Source organism: Morus notabilis, unplaced genomic scaffold, assembly GCF_000414095.1.
Source record: "Morus notabilis unplaced genomic scaffold, ASM41409v2 Scaffold1229, whole genome shotgun sequence".
Lineage (NCBI taxonomy): Eukaryota > Viridiplantae > Streptophyta > Magnoliopsida > Rosales > Moraceae > Morus > Morus notabilis.
This window is the reverse complement of record NW_010362337.1, coordinates 156,109-177,402: the sequence shown is the minus strand read 5'-3', so window position 1 is coordinate 177,402 and position 21,294 is coordinate 156,109. Positions and strand designations below refer to the sequence as shown.

Below are 21,294 nucleotides of genomic sequence, written 5' to 3'. Positions count from 1 at the left end.
AACAAAAATTACTCTGAAATCGAAAATCAAGAGTCAAGTTGCAATTCAACGTAAAATTCGGGGGCCATTCATGAAAATAACCTTAAAAGTAAAAGAAAAGAAACGCATCAATTTTATTCTCCTGTTTTTCCAAATTTACGATTGTGAACCATGGTCCGTAACTGCTAGCCTATGTCACGCGTAGTTACGTGGGAGAAGTACTAACATTCTCACACCCGTGTGCCTTGTCGTTGTGCTTCTCATTGATTTATTTATAATATTTATTTCATGATTAAATTTAAGCTAACGATGAAACATCAGTTTCAAACCCCATTCCCCACCAAATTTAAGTCCCCGTATTAAATTTAAGTATTGTTGATTTCATTGATTAAGTTTATAATTTAAGTTTTATTATAATAAAAAAAATTTAAAAACAGTTATAATTAATTTTTTTACTACAGTAAAAAATTCTCATATAAAATCACATATCAACTCGAATTAACGAACGCCTTTTTAACTCACATACACTGCCACTGGCTGCCACTCAATCCATGCAAATATCCCGACAAAAAAAAAAAAAAAAAAAAAAAACCATCTTCCAAATTTTTACCTCTTCACCTTCTTCTCTCTTTCTCTTTCCCACAACCAAATTCCGAACCGACACAGCTCTGTAACACACCCCATGTTAAGTTGCGGAACCTAATTATGCCCTGACGATTTACTGTCGAGGAATCTGCGGATCGACCTTCACGGTAAATGTTTATAGCTAACGTACGAAGTTACTCGCATTTAGTAATCGTTTGGCTTAAAGATTTGATTTTTTGCTGATGAAGATGCTATAGTTAGTGGTCGGAAAATGGATAGAGATGGGGTGTTAGTACCGGTGGAGACTCAGGCTTCTCTGAAGAAGAAAACGGCGGTTTCTAGAAGCTGGATTTTGCTGAACCAAACTGGGGAAGGAGCCATCTTGGATGTTGATAAGCATGCCATTATGCGACGGATTCATATTCATGCTAGAGATCTTCGGATTTTGGATCCCCTGTTGTCATATCCTTCTACCATCTTAGGCAGAGAAAAAGTTATTGTTCTTAACTTGGAGGTCAATTTTGCGTTTTTCATTTTCTCATGAGCCTTTTTTTAATAATTTTTTCCGCCCCATTATTGATAATTATTTCTAGTGCTGATAATATATGGTTTTGGTTTTGTTTTTTGTTGCCTTTTTGTATTGGCTTCCAGCACATTAAAGCAATTATCACTGCAGAGGAGGCAAGTTTTTGTTTGTCCCATTTTTGCTTTTCTGTTTTTCTTTTTGAGTCCAAGAAAAAGATAGCTTTTTTTATTATTATTATTATTTTTTTAAGTTTTCACTTGATTATCATACTACGTTGAGTTTTTGGGAAGATCATTAATCTCGGAAGTATATTACTGTTTTTACTTGAATTTTAACTCAACTTTGAAGGACCATTTTTTGTGTAGGTGTTGCTTAGAGATCCATTGGACGACAACGTAATCCCTATTGTGGAAGAACTCCAAAGAAGGTTAGCTTTGGCAAGTGCCAGCTTCAAAGGCCCAGGGGAAGAAGAAGAACAACCTACAGGGGCACGAGACGATGCCGAAACCGGCGAAGAAAATGGTAGTTGGAACAGAATTATGGTTGATTTTGGTATTCAGATGAATCATGAAGGATAACATTATTTGTAAGACGTATAACGGACTGATTATTAGTAACTGACATGTCAAACACATCGGTTAATAAAAATATTTTAATTGGTTTTACAGAATTCCCATTTGAATTCCGGGCCTTGGAAGTGACATTAGAAGGTATTTGTAGTTATCTTGATGCCCGCACAAGAGAATTGGAAGCCGATGCTTATCCAGCTTTGGATGAACTCACGGCCAAGGTAACAACGGCTTTGTTGTTTAGCTATTTTTTCAGCCGAACTTGTTTTTGTGAGGAATTTGTTTGGTAGATGGAAACAAAATTAACGCTCATGAAGCTGAAATGTGCTTGTTTATTAGTGGTATTTGTTGTGGTCACACAGAGATATGCTCTATTAAGTGATGCATGCAACAATATCTTAAAGACTTGCTTATGCTAATCTTCTACATGAATTATTTATAATTGTGTGCAGATTAGCAGCCGTAATTTGGATCGAGTGCGCAAACTAAAAAGTGCGATGACAAGGTTGACAAATCGGGTTCAAAAGGTAAATATTGGACATGGTGATATATTGGTTCAAGAAGCATGAACTCAAATTGAGAGAAGTATGAAGCTTTTTGTTTCTTTCAATGACATGGCAGACTTGGATATACTTTTTACTTGATCTAAATAGTGGTCTCATGACTCGTATTTTTTGGGCAATTCTTCTAGGAGTTGCAAATGAATATAGGTAGATTATCAGTTCATGAAACAGGAGAAACACCATTTTTGTATAGGAAACTGTAATCGAATGATAGAACTTGAAAAATATGTTGAGCATTATAAATCCTAATTTGGACTCTCCGAGAGCAATAAAAACAATAACAAAAAATAAACAATAAGTAGTGGTTTATTCTCAATATGGGAATTACGTTTACATTCTCCTCTTAAATGCTTTCATTCCAGGTAAGAGATGAACTAGAACAACTTCTTGATGATGACGATGACATGGCGGACCTTTACTTATCAAGAAAATTGGCCGCGACATCTTCGCCTGTGAGTAGCCACGGTGCTCCGAATTGGTTTTTCAGCTCCCCAACCATAGGCTCAAAGACATCCAGAACAAGTCGGACAAGCACTGTAACTGTTCAACCAGAGAATGACATTGAAGAGCTTGAAATGTTGCTTGAGGTTATTACATAGTTAATTCTTTTGCATTGATGCTAAAATTACAAGTCTTGTTATGCTAAAAATGTGTGTATAATAAAATTGTCCCAACCAAAACCACTCTTTATCTTTTTACAGGCTTACTTTATGCAAATTGATGGAACGCTTAACAAATTGACCACGGTATGAACAGTTTTTGTATGCTAATTTCTTCGTTTCTTGGATGAACAAATATTTGTTGAATTTGCAAGAAAATGAGATATTTATAATTATGTTATTTCACTCTCTTCTTATATAGCTACGTGAATACATAGATGACACGGAAGATTACATAAACATCCAGGTAAGTGATTAAACATAATCATAAGAATCTTTATATTAATGTCTATAACTTGATCCGTGTTTTAATTATATCGCAGCTTGACAATCACCGAAATCAGCTTATTCAGGTAATTTTCTTTAGACACAATTGTATTCTTAATCTCTTTTTGTATAACCATAATGGCATGTGCTTAATTAACTGTGTGCAGTTAGAGCTTTTCCTATGTTCTGGAACTGTTTGTTTGTCTGTGTATTCTCTGGTGGCTGCCATATTTGGCATGAACATCCATTATACTTGGAAGGAAGGTCATGGCTACGTCTTTAAATGGGTATGGCATAGAATATTGAATCATCTTATCAGTACTCCAGATATGAATAGAGAAAATAGACCTTAATTAGATTGGGAAAATATCATTTTGGTACTACAACACACCATCATATTGGTACCTCTAGTGTTTCGATAATCTTCTATGCACTTTAGTCATGAAATAATTTTTTGAAAAAAAATTAAAAAAAAAAGACAAAAAAATCATATCCAAAAAATGGAATTTTTAAATTGAAAGCCTGAAATGTCATCCCACTAAAAAAAAAAAAAAAGAGAGCACTCAAGATGATATTTTGTCAAAATAACAGAGTACTCCAATAGGATTTTTTTTACCACGAGGATATCCATTTATTAAAATGCTAAACTACGGGATTCAAAACGATATTTTTTCTTTAAAATATTCTTAGATAATAGATGAAACTATATAAAATTTTAGTAGTTTTGAATTATTCCTCTTATTTTTCTGAAACATTAGGTGGTCATCCTCTCCGGAATACTATGCGGCTCCCTTCTTCTATCACTAATTTCGTATGCTCGGCACAGAGGCCTTCTTGGATCTTGAATAAACTCGAAGGAAAATATTATATATATGTGTGTTATTGTTTGTTGAATATTGTAAGTTAGTTAATTTAAATATGATAATGAACTATTATCTGCTAGATCATGGTCCACTGAGAAAGCTCATCTTGTTTTACTCTGAAATGGCATTTGAAGAAAAGTATAAAACGACATGTCGTTCTCGCACTCAAGGGAAGCCACCTGTCGTTTCACTTGTCAAAAAAAAAATAAAAAAATAAAAAGGAAAAGGAGAAAATGAACTGACTTTTTCAAAGTGTTAGAAATGGCCGTGTGGTTCGCTCTTTGGCGAAAACGACATCTAATATATTTAAAAAAACCGAGTAACCGACATGTCACCTTGAGGAGAAAACGACAATAACTGACATGTCGTTTTTCATGTAGTAAACAACACTGGAGAAAAGTTATACGTATTTTTCTGCTTGAATAACAATAATATGAAATTTTCTGAATAATAGAAAAACAAGTAAGAAAACGTATATAAAAAATACAAGTAAGAAAACAGTTGATTTTTTTTTTCCGCTAAAGTACGGACTCTTTTTTTTTGTTTTTGGAAATTGACTCGTTTCATTTCATTCGTATCACAAGACGCCGTATAAACGATATTATTCAGAAATGATAATGCATTTCGTGTTTCCTTTGAAGAAAATGACGCCAAGTGGATTTTTAGTAATATCTTCAGCTGTAATGATGATTTCAATGATTGCATATTAGCTATTAGGGTAGTTGAGTAGATACCATCGCCAATTTTCTTTACAGTACACGTGTTCTTTCTTTCTTTCTTGAGGATTTTTTTTTACCAGCAAGTTTTTTTTTTGGCTGAAAAATTTACACGTAGACCTCACAGTTTGTAGTTGATATCGACCTCCATAGTGGGCTTTTAGTGGGCTTTTTGATATACACGTCATGTTTATTTCGCCGATTCAAATTTAGAATTTAAATTTTATTACAGTAAAAAACTCTCAGAAACAATCAAATCTAATTTTTTTACTATAGTAAAAAACTTTCACATAAAGTCACATCTCAACTCGAATTAAAAACTCGAATCAACAAACTGAACGGGTTGACTCCATTCATTTTATATTTGAGTTTAAAATTCGTGTTTTATTACAATAAAAAAATTTTAAAAATAATCACATATAATTTTTTTATTACAATAAAAATTTATCACATAAAGTTACATCTCAATTTAAATTAAAAATTTGAGTCAACGAACTAAATGAATCCTTATTATTTCGAGCTTCGTCCTCATAAGATAGACTTAAACAAGCATAAATTAATGAGGAAAATAAAGAAAGTAACCAAGAAAAAATTCTTATATAAGTTTTAAACTTTCGCGCGTTACGGTGTTATTTTACTTGTGATGAATGGGATTCCGTGCACGACTCATTGTAAAACAAAAAAAAAGTGATATTAAGGGGTTATTTGGTTAGGAGATTCGTACTCAGATTTGAATCATGATTCATAATTTATTATAGTATTTTCTCTTAAAAAAATATACATAAATTAAAAATAATTTTAATCTATGAACCAAACGTCTCATAAAATAAATAAGGGGCACGCAAATATGTTCAAAAAACAATAAATAATATTTTTATTACACGGAAAAGAAAAACTAATAATAATGGGCAAAATATTTTACGATATAGGGGACTGGGGGCTTGTGAACGTCTGTGTGTATATATATATATATATTTTTTTATTTTTTTTTTTTGCCCTTTCCAATATTATGAGCTGAACCCTGAAAATACATATAGGCATGTAGGCGGTGGGTCCCACACGGACTCCGTTGTTCGGTCCAAAAAATCCACGTCAGAGTTTAGATTAGATGCCTTACTTTTCAACAAACCACTTATGAGTCATGCTTTTTTGACTTCCTCAACTCTAAACAAATTTTAATAATAATTACTCGCTTCCTTCAATAATTAATATTTCTCTCACATTTAGGCCCTTTTTGGTCTTTTTCTCTCTACCAAGCTCCGGCCTCTTCTTTCTATGCAGCCAAAATAATAATTAATAAAAAAAGTTTTATTTAATGTTAATTTAGGTAGAATTTTTCTTCCACGTGAACCGCGTGTTCCTACAAGGCACAAGCAATGGACAATAATAGTTAAAACCATTGTTAGTCAACTTTTGATTTTTCCGGTGTTTAATTATTAAGGTGATTATTTCTAATGGCGTGGGTTTGGTTGTTTTCAAGTTAAAGTCAAAGGAATTCGACGGTAGTTTCAAGAGTTTATCGAGTTATATTATGCAATAGTGTTTTGCCCGGCCAAATTAAGTGGTTTTTTCTTTTCCTATTATCCTTATTTTCGTTTTTATTCGAATATTTTTTTGTTAAATTTAATGTAAAAGCAAGGTAAACAAGTCAAGTCCACTTCAGAGTTATAAGATAGTTCTATTTAGATTGCTAAAATTAGGCGATAGCCGTTATCTTATGTAGTAATACGAATAGGAATTTTGTGCAAGTTACATTTTGTTTCTTTTTAAATTACAAGTTACATGATAAGACATAATATTCTTCCATAAACCTTCATAATTCGATCTTAGGTTTAAAATTAAATTTTTTTGATAAAATGTAAAAATTGTCCTACGGATACCATGAATCTCTCAATAAATAAGTAGAATTATGAGGGAAGGCACACAAAAAAAAAAAAAAAAAAAAAAAAAAAAAAACCCTAATAGGCACAATTCGAAAAATTCTAAATTATTTATATTTATATTATTATACTTACTTTTGACATGATATAATGTAAATATGTTGTTATGACACTGAATTATATATTACTAATATCATCTGTATAATTTTTTATGTCCCAAATGTTATCTAAATGAACTCAAATATCAAACAAGAATGCTTCTCAACTCCATATAGAGTTGGCTCCACACGAAGCCGAACAACAATGCTCAATATTAAAACATGAGAAAAGAAATTACTTAAAACGTGGTCCGTTAGTTTTTTAAAAACATAACACAATGTAATTTGGTCAAACACGATTCAGAATATCAAAATTCAAAAAAAAAAAAACACAGAGTCTCTAATGCGTGAGGATTCGAATTTTCAATTCGAACTGAGATATAGACTTCGTTTATTTTACCGATTCGAGTTTAAAATTCAAGTTTTGTTACAGTAAAAAGTTATTAGAAACAGTCACATCTAACTTTTTTATTACAGTAAAAAGCTCTCACATAAAATCACATCTCAACTCGAATTAAAAACTCAAATCAACGAACTAAACAAGTATTTTTTGAGAGTTTTTAACTGCAACAGAAAAAATTAAATGTAATATTTTTTAAAAAATTTTAACCATAAAAATTTAAAATTTAAAATTCAAATCAATCGAATCAATAAGATAAAGGAGGACTAACAGGATACCACATAATTCTCAAACGATTAACAAATAAAAGCATATCGTCAAGTTTAAGCCCCTCCCAACTAATTTATACAACCATTTATTTTGCAGCGGTTGGGAAAAGCACTAAACAGAAAAAAGTACCATTGGTCTGTAGTCTCCGTACGGACCACGCCAAACTATCATAGACCCGCCCACACAATATAATACACTCCCGGAAAACAAAACTCGCCGTCGCGTCTACGAAACGGGGTGCGCATCTTATCATAATGCGCACCCAAGACGTAAGTTATCCTCATTACTTATCTCATTTTCTTTTAAAAATAATTCTTTTGAACTCTGATTTTTTTTTTTTTTTTTGAAAAAACTTTTGAACTCTGATTCTAAATAGCTGTTCAACTCCAACATGTTGTTTTTTCCTCTTTTTAAAAATAAAAAATAAATATATAAACCAAAAAAAGAAAAAAACACAACAAAAGAAACTCGGTTCATGCTCTTTTCGACGAAGAGAGGCTCTCGATTCAGATCAATCAAATCACAAAACAAAACTCCCTCCGTCGAAATCACCAAAACCCACGTCGAAAAATTTCAACATAATCACTGAAAAACAAAAAAAACCCATCTCGTAATCTCACCTCTTTTGCAAATCTCTCAAGACTTATTTCTGACCTCTCTTTGCACGCATTCCAAATTCCCCGTAAGATTTGATTTCTCTCACGTTATCTTATTTTTTTCTTGTCGATGTTTGGTTGTTTCTGAAATCCTGGTTTAATGCAGGTGAAGCCGAGGAAATTAATAATGGACGTAAAAATTTTGGCGTTAATAATGTCTGTATTAAATTTATTTAACATGCAGTGATTGGATTGGACACGTGCGTCAGAGACAAGTTTTCGTAATGGCGAATCAGGTGGTGAAGGTGAGGAGGGAAACGATCGAGGCATGCATGACTTGCCCTCTCTGTCATAAACTCTTCAGAGACGCCACCACCATATCCGAATGCCTCCATACGTGTCAGTCAAACGCTATTCTCTCTCTTTCTCTCTCTTCTGTTTCACCAAAGGTTCTTAATTAATTCTTCAATTTTTTTTTGTGTTTTGTTTTTTGGGATTTGGGTTGTTGTTATTGTTCGTTTTCTTATCTGGGTTTCTTTTGGTTTGACCTGTATTTCGTGTGTACGGGCGTGTTATAATTGTATCTTTGGGACATGGGTATTTGGTATTTTCGTATTTGATGAAATGTCTTTTTTTTGTTTTTTGTTTTTTTTTGGTTGCTATAGTTGGAGGTAGAGAAGTTAATCGAGTTGGGGTGGCTGAATCTCTTTTCAGTTTTTGGTGATAATAGTTTGGAAAGTTTGACTTGTAGTGATGAAGTTTGGTTTTTTATTTGGTTTGCTTTAGATTAGTTAGAACCATTGCATCAAAATCTGTTTTTGCTTAGACTCCCATGGGTTTGAAATTGAACACTATTTGCCTGTGCTCGTCTACTAGCAAGCCATGGACCAATGATTGTATAGTTGATGAAGATGAGCTAAAGCATAACTTTGTTGTTGTTGTTATTTTTTTTTCTTTTTCTTTTTTTTTTTTCCAGGAGACTAACGATTTTTTTTTTCAATAGTTTTTTCCTTGTTAATATTGTTGCTTGGAGAAGAATTTTTATGTTCAATATCTAAATTCTCGCTTATTTATTGTTTTGATTCCCGTTTCTCTTGAAAATCTGACATCTTTGAAACTTCCCACTCCAAAGCACCTTTTTAAGTTTCTTCACTCGGTTGACACTATAATTCTCATACTTGTGTTTTTACACTCCATTCAGTTTGCAGGAAATGCATTTACGATAAGATCTCTGATGATGAATTAGAGAACTGCCCGATATGCAATATCGATCTGGGTTGCGTTCCATTAGAGAAATTGAGGTCAGGTCCTCTCTATTAGCTGATCAGAACCACCTTCAAGTTGCCCCTTTGTCTCACTGTGATTTTTATGAGCTTAAATAGCCAACATAATATACATATAAGGTTTAACATGTGTAATCATAGTAATTAGTAGTTTAGTAATTGACTATGCTGATGTAAAATGAAGAGAAGGTGCCTATTTCGAGTATCATGGTAAGATAAGCTTAATGTTGCCACCTAATTCTAGTGTTCATTACTTGCACGCTTCTGATGAAAATGAGCTAATTTGGCAATAATGCACACTCGTTATGAAGATTGACCATACAAATGAGTAAAAATGAGATTTTTGTTCATAAGTTTGTGTATTGAGGTATTATTTTGTTGATTTGCTTATTAGGCCGGACCACAATGTGCAAGATCTTAGAGCAAAAGTTTTTCCTATTAAAGGAAGAAAAGTTAACGCACCTGAAGTTGTGGCGGCAGTTACACTACCAGTGAGAAGAAAGGAAAGATCACTCTCCTCACTGGTTGTCAGCACTCCAAGAGTATCTGCCCATGCCACCATGACTGGGAGAAGAACGAAAGCAGTCGCTAGAAAGGCTTCTGCTTTACGAGGCTCCAGTTTTGCGATTGAAAAGCACATTAAGAAAGAAGAAGACGATTCTGCGGATGAGCATCCAGAGAGCTCAAGTTCACCTGAGAATTCAAATAAGTTCTCTCAGAATACTAGGCAGGTAAAGAAGGGCATCATTTTCTTTTACATTTTGTTTTCATTGGCAATCTTCTTGGTCGCAGATTTGCATTTCTTTATTACAATTTTAAAGAAATTTGATTCAACTTACTAATGTCTTTCTCATTTTTGAATTGTGCAGAGTACTTTCCCTGCCGAGCCTAGCCAAGCAAAACCAAGTACTAATAAAGAAACTGAGAATGGTGCTGAACACTGGGAAGGAAAAACAGACCTATGGAAACCTTTGAATTGTTTGGTGGAAGTGGCAAATAGGACCAAGTCTTTAAAGTCCAATTCACAAGGGTCTGATAATAAGGTCGAACCTACACAAGATGCTGACAATGAACATCAATTGCGCAGACCAAAAATGAAGGAAAATAAACGGAAGTCGAAGGTTGAGGATGAAAAGAATATTGATCCTGTCTCGTCAGAACCCGCGCAACCCAAAAAATTGCGCAGGGTCCGCCGGAAAAGAGAAGCTGCTTTTGGTGAATCAAGGATTTCACCTCAAGCTGTGCTGGATGCTGCTAGTGGCAAGCATGACAGAAGAATTGGCCCAATCTGGTTTTCCCTTGTAGCTTCTAAAGACCAGTGAGAAACATATTATTTTAGTTTAATCTTTTGTTATACTTTACCATATTTACTTGAAAAGGAGTAATATTGTTCGTTGTACGCTAATTTCAAACCATGGTTTCAGGGGAGGAAGTGCACCTTTGCCTCAAATTCCAGCGAACTACTTGAGAATAAAGTGAGTAATGCGCCTAATTCATTGACTTCCTCAGTGAGTTCTTTTTGTGCAGTTAGAATTCATCAATTAAAATCTTTTATTCTAAATATAATTTCAGGTATATTGAGCATTTCAACGAGTCTATATAATCTAAGTATTAGTTTGTCATGAATGTTACAAGATTTGATGATTCGTTTTCATTCTCCAGTTAGGAGTTCTTTAACCTCCTTATGCTGGAAAATCTTTACAATTAAATTAATATCTATTTGAAATTTTCATCAAGTCCGCATTCTTTGAGATTCCGACAAAGACCTTATATGTAATTTTCATCTGGAATAAGGGCTATCACTCTCTAAATTTCTAATGTTGTGTCTTCTGAGAAAGTAACATGAAGACCAACGACCAAGAAACCTCTCTGCTCTCTCCCAAAGCTATAGCAGCAGGTCATTGGTTTTATTACCAATATGGTCTCTGCCTTGTCGTAGAAACTGAAATCAAATTCAAGCTTCTATTATAAAGATTCCTCTTTCCTGATGCATAGGATTTTTTTTTTTTAAGCAGAACTTTCCATGCACAGTTGATTGTTCTTTCTGTATAATAATATCCCATTTTCAGGTCAAACTTGTTATTAATGATCATTAAGCAATAAATAACAGATAACAGTTATGATATTCAGCGGAAAGTTTGGTGCTGTATCTATGTTTTAATCGTCTCTCCCATTAGTAGTTAAGTGGATGTTAGACTGACACTATCAAATGAATCTTCTGTTGTCTGCTAGATTTCAACTGCAACGAGATGTTCATGAATTTAAAAGACGTGCTAACATGCTTACTTTGTTTTTGCTCGTTACTGGATCAATGTTGTTTTGATATATTAGAATTATTTTTTTTTCCTTTTTTTTTTTTGGATAACTTAAAATGAACTGTTTCCTTCAACAAATGTTTGCTTCCATAACCAATGCAACTTTTCTTTCACGAAACTTGGAGTTGGAGGTGGTGAATTAATTTCCGTTAAATTCTCTAGATGTCTGATGTCATATTTATCTCCTTTGTCACAGGAATGGAAATTTACCTGTTTCATTTATCCAAAAGTACCTGATGATGAAATTAGATCTAACTGGTGAATCTGAGGTGAGTATTCACATCCTTGCATTATATAAAAAGTCAATATCTAGTTCAATATAAATGCTCTTAACGCACAAAACTGCACAAATCCCTCATTGATTAGTTGTCAATCTTGTGCTATTTGTCTTTCTTACTTCCCTCATAGAAAATTTTAATTAATCCGGAACCAATCTAAGGTAATTCATCTTGGAAAAAAAAATTCAAAGACCCTTTAAGCAAATCATCATTTCCATTGTGTACCTCTCACCAAAGTTTGGTGTCATTGATATATACTTGCAGGTCGAGATAAAATGTATGGGACGACCAGTGGTTCCCACTCTGCAGCTCTATAACTTAGTTGATCTCTGGCTACAAACAGCATCAACATCGGAACGAATTCCGGCGACTATTGGATCCTCAGCAAAGGATTTTGTTATGGTGCTGGTGTATGCTCGAAAGGCCCCCGAATCTTAGCCATAGTTTCCTCCAATCTGTTGCCAGCCAACAGATTGTCCTTTTCATGATCCAAATTGCACCTCATGAGTATGCATTCTGTGATGAGTTTCCTCAAATTATAAATTTTGTCATCATCACATGTAGCAATCTGCATGGAGGAATATGAGAACATGAGCAGCTGGCAGACCAACAAGCCACTCGATAGTGGCTCCTTTTCGCGGCGTGGCAACTTATCCCGGCACCCCTCGTACTATCTTTCTATGTTCAAGTGTATTTTTACTGCCCCATCCACTTGAGGATTATTTGACACCTTGTAATGAGTAACATGTGACTGAAACACAGTTTTTCTAGCGGCATGTTGTGCACCTTGCATGTAACAATATGTAGTTCTTATTACAACTTATAGTAATCCCCTCATCCCTGTATTTAGTTATGTGAAAAGGCTTGCGCTTCACCCTCGTCATTTTTAGGTCTTTGGTACGATAATGCTGCTCTGTTGTTCTGCATTACAGTGATTTTTAATGTAGCAGCCACAGATTTTTTATTTCTTCTTTCTTTGACGAGTTAGAGAGTTTGTTGTCGCTTTATGAATTTCTGAAAAGATGCCTTGTGAGAAGTGAAAGACGTGGACAGCAGATCTAACAAAAGTTTAGTTGTCTTGTCTCCAATTTGGTATACAGTTCTAACAAATGGCTTTTGGACTAACTACTCACTTCTATCGCTTCATGGACTTAACAAATTACAGATAGAATCTGGTTGTACCTCATGGCTTCGAATTTGAACAAACACTTGTTTGCAGAAAATGAAATTTCTTTTGAAAACTTTGCTAGTTTAATATTTACAATGCAATATACAAGTCTACATTAGTTGGCTGCATAGATTACTGTCATCTGAGAATGTTCTGCTGGATTGTTCTACAAACTTCGTCCACTTCTTTTGATTTAAACACAAGAAGAGAAAAAAGCAGGATAGTTCATAACAATCAGATAATGTAATTCTAGATCTAGCCGTATGTCTGTTTATATAAAACAGGACTCACAGACAAACATTTTCAACCCCAATCTGTTTTTCACAAATGGCTGCCTTGGTTTTGGTTGGCACGGCTCTAGAACAAGCTCAAAAAGCATAAACATCTAATACAAGAACGCTTGCAAGTCATGGAACAGATTAATCAGTAACTCAAATGGCTGGAAAACTGGACCATTTTCAAGATGAATAGATATCAAAACAACTTCATAAAAGAGGGTAATCGAACTAGAGAGGGAAAAACAATACAAAACATATGCAAAATGGGTAAATTGTAACCATTAATGTAAATCTTTTTTTTTTTTTTTTTTTTTTAAATGAGTGCATTCTGAAAGGGGGAAAAAAAGCATGTGGATAAAATCAAAACACCAGTAATAAGCTTTAGGGTCTTTCAAACATGTACTGTGTGACCCAAGGACATTTTGTGGTTGCACGGACCATCATAACAATTATTCTCGACTTTTTTTTTCCTCTCCTTTTTCTTTTACATTTACTTTAATAATGTCGAAAGACTTTATCCTCACATGGGTCAGAACAGAAGAACTCTATCCCCATTTCCCATTGCATTGATACATCTCAGTCCAAAGTTCATTCCCAAATATAGGGGACTCATCTAACATTCAGTAATACCTATAAACATTTCAAGCAAAGACATTCATGGACGCTGAAGAAATGATCATCTAAAAGGTTCAACTAAAAAATAAAATAAAAAAACCGATCAATCCACATTAAAGTACAGTCTTTTCTCCAAGTTTACGAGCAAGGCATGATCAGAAAACCTAAATTAAACGCCCAAATCAAGATAAGCAGATAAACAGAGACCAAATTTTCAATCAAATTGGCTCATCAAAATACTCCAAGAACTTGATAATCTGCACTATATTTCAAAACGAGTAGTAGTACTCGTTCGCCTTTTGAGAAAAACAAAAGAAAAAAAATCTTCTCTACAATCATATCCCTCTACATTTACAGACATATCGAAGAAAAAAAAGACTAATAGAAGAACCAAAGACTGTAAGGAAAGAATCAAAATCCAAGATCGAACAATGCTATAAACCAAACTTGTAGAAATCTTCTAAATCTTCCCAAGGTACTTCTTCACTTCAAGATCTTGCAGAAAATTTGGCGCAGAAGACTCGAAATTGAGATAATTGGAGCCGAAATAGAAAAAGAAGCACCAACCAAAATCTGATTACACTAAAATTCTAATTACCAGCAATTCGCGGCAGGAGACATCTAAATCCGGTCGTATCCAGCACGCGTAGGACTTCCGACGACCGAAAGCAACCCTCCCTCGGCGGCTCCGGGCTCATCGGAGTACAAGTCGTCGGTTCCCCTAATCGTGGCGTGTAATCCAACAAGAACGGCGCCGATCAAGACCGAGACCAGCACGTTGAGCCAAACATCCGTGAGGACCAGAGCCACAACCGTGACGAGGCCAAGAACGGCCAAGACGAGGCGATCGTCGACGGTGCGGTTGAAGACGACGAGCGGTTCGCTGCGGAAGAAGTAGAGGGCGAACCAGGCGACGAAGACGACGATGAAGACGATCATGGAGATCGAGTGCCATAGGAGGCTGAGGAAGAGGATGAAGAGGGCGACCATGGCGTAGTTGACGCGGAAGTAGTTGAGGTTGCGCTTCACGCGTATTGTGGCTTCTCCGAGGGAGTAGGGTAGGCTGAAGGAGGAGATTGGCTGGACGAGTACGCGCCACGGGCGGCGCGTGGCGAATGACTCGCTGGCGCGTGAGAATGTGTAGCCGCCATAGTGGGGCGGCGACGTTGAAGACATTGGAGGTTCGCCTTTGACTCCGGAGAGATTGGAGAGAAATTGCAGAGTTGCCCTAGAGCTATAGAGAGAGAGAGAGAGAGAGAGAGAGAGAGAGAAGAAAAGAGAGGGCGCTTTCTGCGAGTATTAATGGCTTTGATATTTGTTAGGGAACCGGAAATCAATGCGCGGTTTGATATTTGTTGAATTCAATAGGAACGACGGCGTTTAAGTGCCGTCTTTTCCATTGGTTTCATTGAGTAATCTATGCCATTGTTTTTTTTTTTTTTTTCCCTCTAAATATAAAGATTCTTTTCCAATTGATTTTGGAATTTAACTCTCTCTCTCTCTTCTTTTTTGTTTTGATTTTAATTTGGGAATTTTTAGTTCTCTCTGATCTTCATTTATTTGATGTTTGATAGAGGAATTCATTCCCTGATTCGAATAATGATTTATGGTTCGCTACAGTATTTTCTCTCATAAAAAATACACGTAAATCGAAAATAGTTCTAATCCATGAACCAAACGGACTCATAATTTGCCTGAGCTGAATAAAAGAGACGTCGCCCTGTCGGCAACGAAAAATGACACCTACTGTCGTAAAGACGACAACTTGAAAATGACATTTAAGTTCGCTTGTCAACAAACGAATTAAGTTGTTAAATGATAATAACTGTAAAAACGATAACAACTGTAACTCTGTGACTGCGTATTTAATACAAACTAATTGCAAAAATGACATTACGTTTTTTACCCGAAAAAGAGAAGACAACAAAGAATAAACGACATTAATGGCATAAACGATATTAAAGTTTTTCTTGGGTAAATAGAAACGTCATTAAGTTTTTTTACTGCAACGTTTGGTCGGTGGATTCGTACTATGGTCTAGATTATAATTCGTAGTTCACTACAGTATTTTTTCTCATAAAAAACACACGTAAATTGAGAATACTTCTGAATCATGATTCTGAATCTATGAACCAAACGTGAACAAATTATCTAACAAATAAACGGCACTAATTATAGAAACGAAAAGAATAAGAAAACCATAACAAGGAATAAACACATAATTAGAAAATGACAGTAATAAAAAAAAAAAAAAAAACGACACCAGGTTACACACGTAAGAACCAGACTACTTATTAAAAGCGAAAAGTATAATTAACAACATTAGTTGTGAAAACGTCCCCACCAAAGTACTAATTCTAAACAACAATGAAAAAAATAAAAAGACAACGACAAATAAAGACATCAATTGAAGGAGACAGTAATTTCAAAAACGAGATTAATTACCCATGCAATAAACGACAAGAAATAAGGAATGATTTCAGTTTAATAAACGATAGTAAGTTACCTAACAATAAACGACACTATTATACGAAGTATAAACGTCAAGAATAAGGAAAATCAAAACAACAAACAAACGATGTCAATAATAATAATAATAAATCAGTAATTACAAAAATGACATTATGTTACCAAACCAAGAAACGACTTTAATTATAGAAACTACAAGGATAAGAAAACTCGACAAGAAGAAGCAAACGACATCATTTAAAAACGACACGAATTACAAAAATGCCATCAAGTTACGCACCCCATCAAGTAAACGAGCTATATAGACGACAAGAATTAAGAAACTGACATTAAACCTTCCCAACAAACGACACTAATATCATAACCGACCATACATAATAAATGGTATGAAGTTATCAAGTACCAACCCAACTAACTATAAGAATCATATATGCTTATATATAAATAATAAAAAAAAACTATAAGAATCATATAGAACTATATAAACGACACGAATAAGAAACTGACATTAAATCACCTTACCAACAAACGACACTACTATTATAAACGACAATACATAATAAAGGGTATGAAGGTTTTTTTTTTTTTTTTTTTTTTTTTGTGAAAGGCAACGGGTAAGAAGTTACCAAGTACCAAACCAACTAACTATAAGGATCATACAGTGATTGGGCAATTTTTAAAAATATTCTTTAAAATGGAGCCTTCTTTTATCTATACACCTTAATATTAGTCTATATATTTCTATATTTTAAATTAAAACTAGTCAAGGGTGAGTTTTTCAAAAGGATACTTTTAGTACTTAAAGAATGTATAAACCTGAAATTTTCTCTACAGAGTGATTTTAGAAACGGCCTTTACTAACCTATCGTAGGACTACTTATAAAAGACGACGATAACAAATAAAAACATTAGTTTAAAGCAACAGTAATTAAAATAAATATATTAAGCTACTTTGATTTTTGTAATTACAAAAACATAACATCCCTTGAAAACGACATTGCTTTACCTACCCAAAAAAAGAAAAAACAATGAGATAACAATATCAGTTTTAAAGGACAGTAATTACAAAACAACATAAGAGAAATAGCAGTGAATAATATGAAAATGACACTAAAAACAATAGTGTTGATTTTACTATTTCGCATAATCAAATATGGCCCTCCAAGATTAAAAATAATAAAGAGAAAAGTACATGTATGTCTCCCAACTTGAAACACAATCCGATGTATTCCACTTCCAATTGGAGGTTTTTGATTTTCCTGTCGGTTTGTTTCATAAGTTTGAACAAAAAATTTAAACGGATCACACTAATATCAATTTCTTGCTTATGTATGGTTGAAATGTACAAAAACGAAAATTAAAAACAAAGTAAAAGGGTCTCACATATCATGAAAGAACTTGTAAGTCTTGATGTCTTCTATGATAAACCTGATTGCCCCAATGCAACCCAACACTGCAACAACCGAGAACAAACCAACTATTGCAAAGTTAAGGAGCTTCAAACAAAGTTGAAGCCTTGTGTTTTGGAGTTCTCTTCTGGCTTTCAGATATGCCAAAGCAGGGAAAACAAAGTCCAGAGGAGTGAACCCAATAGCCCCACAGATGGACACAAAGTCCCCAAAGAATGGCATGGCTGCGGCTATCAAGGTTATGAGGACCATGTAAATGGTAGTGAAGACGAGACGAACTAGCATGTTTTCGAGCTGCGAATGGCTCCCGCTTTTCTTGCTTGACATTGTTTCTTCAAAGTAGGCATATGTTGGCCTGCAATAGATCTAAACAAAGAGAGTTCTGACACATAAGAATTTCATGAACATGGACAATGAATATGGATTTGGAGTTAGTTTTCAATCTTCACAAGAAACTTGCACAGTCAAGTTATGAACATTTTGTCATGCAAAACCGTCACATGTTGAGAAAATTTTGTTGGGGTGAGTTTACCTGAAAGCAACCCGATATTTGAATGACAGCAAAGAGATTTGCCATAACAATAGTCCATTTTGGATCACTCAGGGAGGCCACAATATAAGGCTTAACTTCAGAACCAAAAGCCCAATATCCACAGAAGGCTAATTGCCAGTAACTCAGCACAATGACCCCATATGCTGCTGACACACCTTTGTACATATTCTTCCTTGCAGGCTCTCTTACTGTGTTCTGGTTAAACAAAATGTTCATTTATATTCATTACTATATGAACTATTTCCCAAAAAGGTAGAAATCTAAAACTAGACCAAAAAGAAAAAAAAAAAAAAAGCTTTCTTCGAAACCTATATGGGGAAATTTAGTGAGGAAATTTGAATGGAAAAACTAAAGGCTATGCTAACTTGAATCTCTGGAAGCATTGCATCTCCGAACGAAAAGGCGATTGTGCCGAGCGCATTAAAGGCTCCAAATATTTTAGCAGATGGGCTTCCATGCAAACTATAACTGACTGATTTTCTATCGATCTTTTTTCCTGAAGTGGCATGGAAAATTAAGAAATGAAAAGAAAGAAATTTGATGAGAGAAACAAACTCAATTAATACACAAAGCAGAATTATAATAGAAAGTATCCAGGGCCCATATATACCATTATATATTGTGACACCAATAGTTGTAGCAGCAAAACCAACAGTACTAAAAGTGCACAATCCATTTACCCATCTCAATGAATGAATATCAGGGAGCTGAGAGAGAAAGAGCTCCAAAGCGCCGAAGAAGATGATAAAGTGCTGCAAGGTCAAGGTCCCATCACTGTCGTAATATTTGTAAACTGCCTGCAGTACAAGAAGTGAGTTTTTTACATAACTACCCCATTTGTAGAAGAGACAAAAGAAAAAAAAAGAATGTTTTTGGCACTACAAGTACAATGGACAACAAATTCTGAGGTTGATAACCTTGAGGCTAGTCCCAGCAGCAATATGAATGGCAATGTTATTGCCCAAAGAAGCCACCTGCTGAAAAAATGCAATTGACCGGTAACCCCAAATTCCTTCAAGAACAAGAAACAAACAACTTCGTCATGATGCTCCATAAACAATACAGGAAAATCGTTGACTATAAAGGATTGATGAGAGAAAATAACGTTCTTGCATATATATATATATATAGCTATAATCTAGAGACTATGAAAGGTACTAATTAGGAGAATCTTGCAGCCAAAAGTACTAATATTATAACTTTTTAATATTGATCGATCACAATTTATATGTCACACCAATTGGAATTTTAAAGAAATTGGATTTGGGAAATAGTCCGAGTACAAAAAGATCATCCAAAACAAAAAAAGGAAAATAGGAATATATTTAAGTAGATGTTTGAAGAGATAAATAAGGACCAATTAATCACCGAAAAGGCTTTGAGCAAGATTCCGATAGGTAACGTGCTTATTTCCGTCCCATTTCCAAAGAGAGGCGATCAGAAGACTAGAATACCACGTCGCGAGCGTTGCACCCACCAAACTACTCGCTCCTACAATTTTTGCGTTGCCAAAACTTCACATCCCTTTTATATGTAATAAAAGAAAACAGAGTCGAAACAGCAAATAAAAGTGGGGGGTTTACAACAACAATATGGTAAGTAAAAGGAGAAGGAAACTTGCCGAGAGGCCAACCGAGAGAAGCGAGAGCGAAGGGCAAAGGAGCGTAAGCGGCGGGGGTGGCGACGGTGGTGGCGACGTGGAAAGCGGCGTGCTTCCACGTGCCTTTTCTTCTTCCGCCTGGCTCTTCATCAAGCTCATCTCTCCTGTCCTCTGTTGTTGGAATGTTAATATTTGACGGAAGTATCATTTTTTTTTTTTTCCACTCTCTCTGATATCTCTCACTGCCCTTTGATTAATGTGTATGCTATTGGAGTGAAGAAAAGCTGTTCGGAAATTTTTAACAAGTGTAGATGGAAAAGAGGTCTACTGATTTAGTTGACTTTTTCGTCTGTACGATAATTGGATGGAGGAGCTTCAAGAGTCAATTGCTTTGCTTTGACGTATTTTCGATGCCAACAATAAGAGGATGTTTGATCGAGAAATTCGTTCTCTGATTCTACAGTGAGTTTGGAGGATTGCTTTTAAGCCTCCATCAGTTTTATGATTTGAGATTTCAATTTAAGTTAAGATGTGACTTTATATAATAGTGAATTTTTAATTATAATAAAAAAAATTAAGTGTGATTGTTTTTGAGAATTTTTAATTATAGTAAAAAAAATTAGATAGTAACTTTTTTTAAGAATTTTTAACTGTAACAAAATTAAAAATAAAAATTTAAATAAGTAAAATAAACAAGACCTAACTATTTCTTCCATTTTGTTTCATTTTTTTTTTTAAATTAGAAAATTGCTAAGAAGAATAGTCAAACCAAGTAGAAAGAACGAACTTATGTTTAAGTAGATTTGAAATATCTCCAGTACATAGGATAGAATGCTTAACTATCCAGCCAGTTTAAGCTTAGTGATATTGGCGCCAAAAATAAATAAATAAACTTGAAGGATGCTCTTTTTGTCAATGACAAATTTCATGTATTTTACACCACGAACAATAAATACCACTTATTGGGCCCGTTTGTTTGCGTTTTCGTTTTTGTTTTTCACGGTTTTCAAAGCAAAAAAATTAAAACGGGTGTTAAAAACATGTTTGGTGCAATTTTTTTTAAAAAACAAAACCAAAAACGTTTTTGTCTTTTTGTGAAAATCAGAAAACGAAAAAAAGGTGTTTTCATTTTCTTGTTTTCGTTTTCTGTTTTCTGAAAAACGAATTTCACTTTTTTTTTCTTTTTCATTTTCTTCCCTCTTTTCTAAAACCGTTTTTGTATTATATATGTTTATTTAATATATTTATTTAATATATTATTATTTAATATATTTAATAATATTATTTATATAATATATTTAATAATATTATTTATTTAATATATTTAATATATTATTTATTTAATATATTTAATA

General features: G+C 34.2%; 4 protein-coding genes across 7 annotated transcripts; 2 read left to right on the top strand and 2 right to left on the bottom strand.

Moving 5' to 3' along the window:
* Positions 1 to 553: 553 nt before the first annotated feature.
* LOC21389217 (magnesium transporter MRS2-I) lies at positions 554 to 4,299 on the top strand. 2 transcript variants are annotated; one of them, XM_024167975.1, is made up of 12 exons: positions 554 to 731; positions 813 to 1,057; positions 1,216 to 1,245; positions 1,456 to 1,612; positions 1,759 to 1,880; positions 2,112 to 2,186; positions 2,585 to 2,809; positions 2,924 to 2,968; positions 3,084 to 3,128; positions 3,205 to 3,234; positions 3,316 to 3,435; positions 3,907 to 4,299. In XM_024167975.1, the coding sequence occupies exons 2-12, from the start codon at positions 836 to 838 to the stop codon at positions 3,991 to 3,993; spliced, it is 1,158 nt and encodes a 385-aa protein (XP_024023743.1). In that variant the 5' UTR covers positions 554 to 731; positions 813 to 835; the 3' UTR covers positions 3,994 to 4,299. The 2 variants fall into 2 exon arrangements, with proteins under 2 accessions (XP_024023743.1, XP_024023742.1); XM_024167974.1 differs by having other exon boundaries at positions 813 to 1,078.
* Positions 4,300 to 7,741: 3,442 nt separating this feature from the next.
* LOC21389216 (E3 ubiquitin protein ligase DRIP2) lies at positions 7,742 to 12,811 on the top strand. Of its 3 annotated transcripts, none has more exons than XM_010101785.2 (8): positions 7,742 to 8,057; positions 8,216 to 8,370; positions 9,173 to 9,272; positions 9,649 to 9,985; positions 10,124 to 10,572; positions 10,679 to 10,729; positions 11,766 to 11,838; positions 12,112 to 12,811. In XM_010101785.2, the coding sequence occupies exons 2-8, from the start codon at positions 8,256 to 8,258 to the stop codon at positions 12,283 to 12,285; spliced, it is 1,299 nt and encodes a 432-aa protein (XP_010100087.1). In that variant the 5' UTR covers positions 7,742 to 8,057; positions 8,216 to 8,255; the 3' UTR covers positions 12,286 to 12,811. The 3 variants fall into 3 exon arrangements, with proteins under 3 accessions (XP_010100087.1, XP_024023744.1, XP_024023745.1); XM_024167976.1 differs by having other exon boundaries at positions 8,138 to 8,370; XM_024167977.1 differs by lacking the exons at positions 11,766 to 11,838; positions 12,112 to 12,811 and having other exon boundaries at positions 8,138 to 8,370; positions 10,679 to 10,733.
* Positions 12,812 to 14,157: 1,346 nt separating this feature from the next.
* LOC21389215 (PRA1 family protein E) lies at positions 14,158 to 15,226 on the bottom strand. Its single transcript, XM_010101784.2, has one exon. The coding sequence runs from the start codon at positions 15,082 to 15,084 to the stop codon at positions 14,530 to 14,532; it is 555 nt and encodes a 184-aa protein (XP_010100086.1). The 5' UTR covers positions 15,085 to 15,226; the 3' UTR covers positions 14,158 to 14,529.
* A 2,418-nt stretch (positions 15,227 to 17,644) lies between these two features.
* On the bottom strand, positions 17,645 to 20,200 carry LOC21389214 (GABA transporter 1). Its single transcript, XM_024167978.1, has 7 exons — positions 19,961 to 20,200; positions 19,708 to 19,830; positions 19,257 to 19,351; positions 18,950 to 19,136; positions 18,705 to 18,835; positions 18,319 to 18,534; positions 17,645 to 18,152 (listed from the first exon to the last, which is right to left on the bottom strand). Exons 1-7 carry the CDS (start codon positions 20,145 to 20,147, stop codon positions 17,757 to 17,759), a joined length of 1,335 nt encoding a protein of 444 aa, XP_024023746.1. The 5' UTR covers positions 20,148 to 20,200; the 3' UTR covers positions 17,645 to 17,756.
* Positions 20,201 to 21,294: the final 1,094 nt, after the last annotated feature.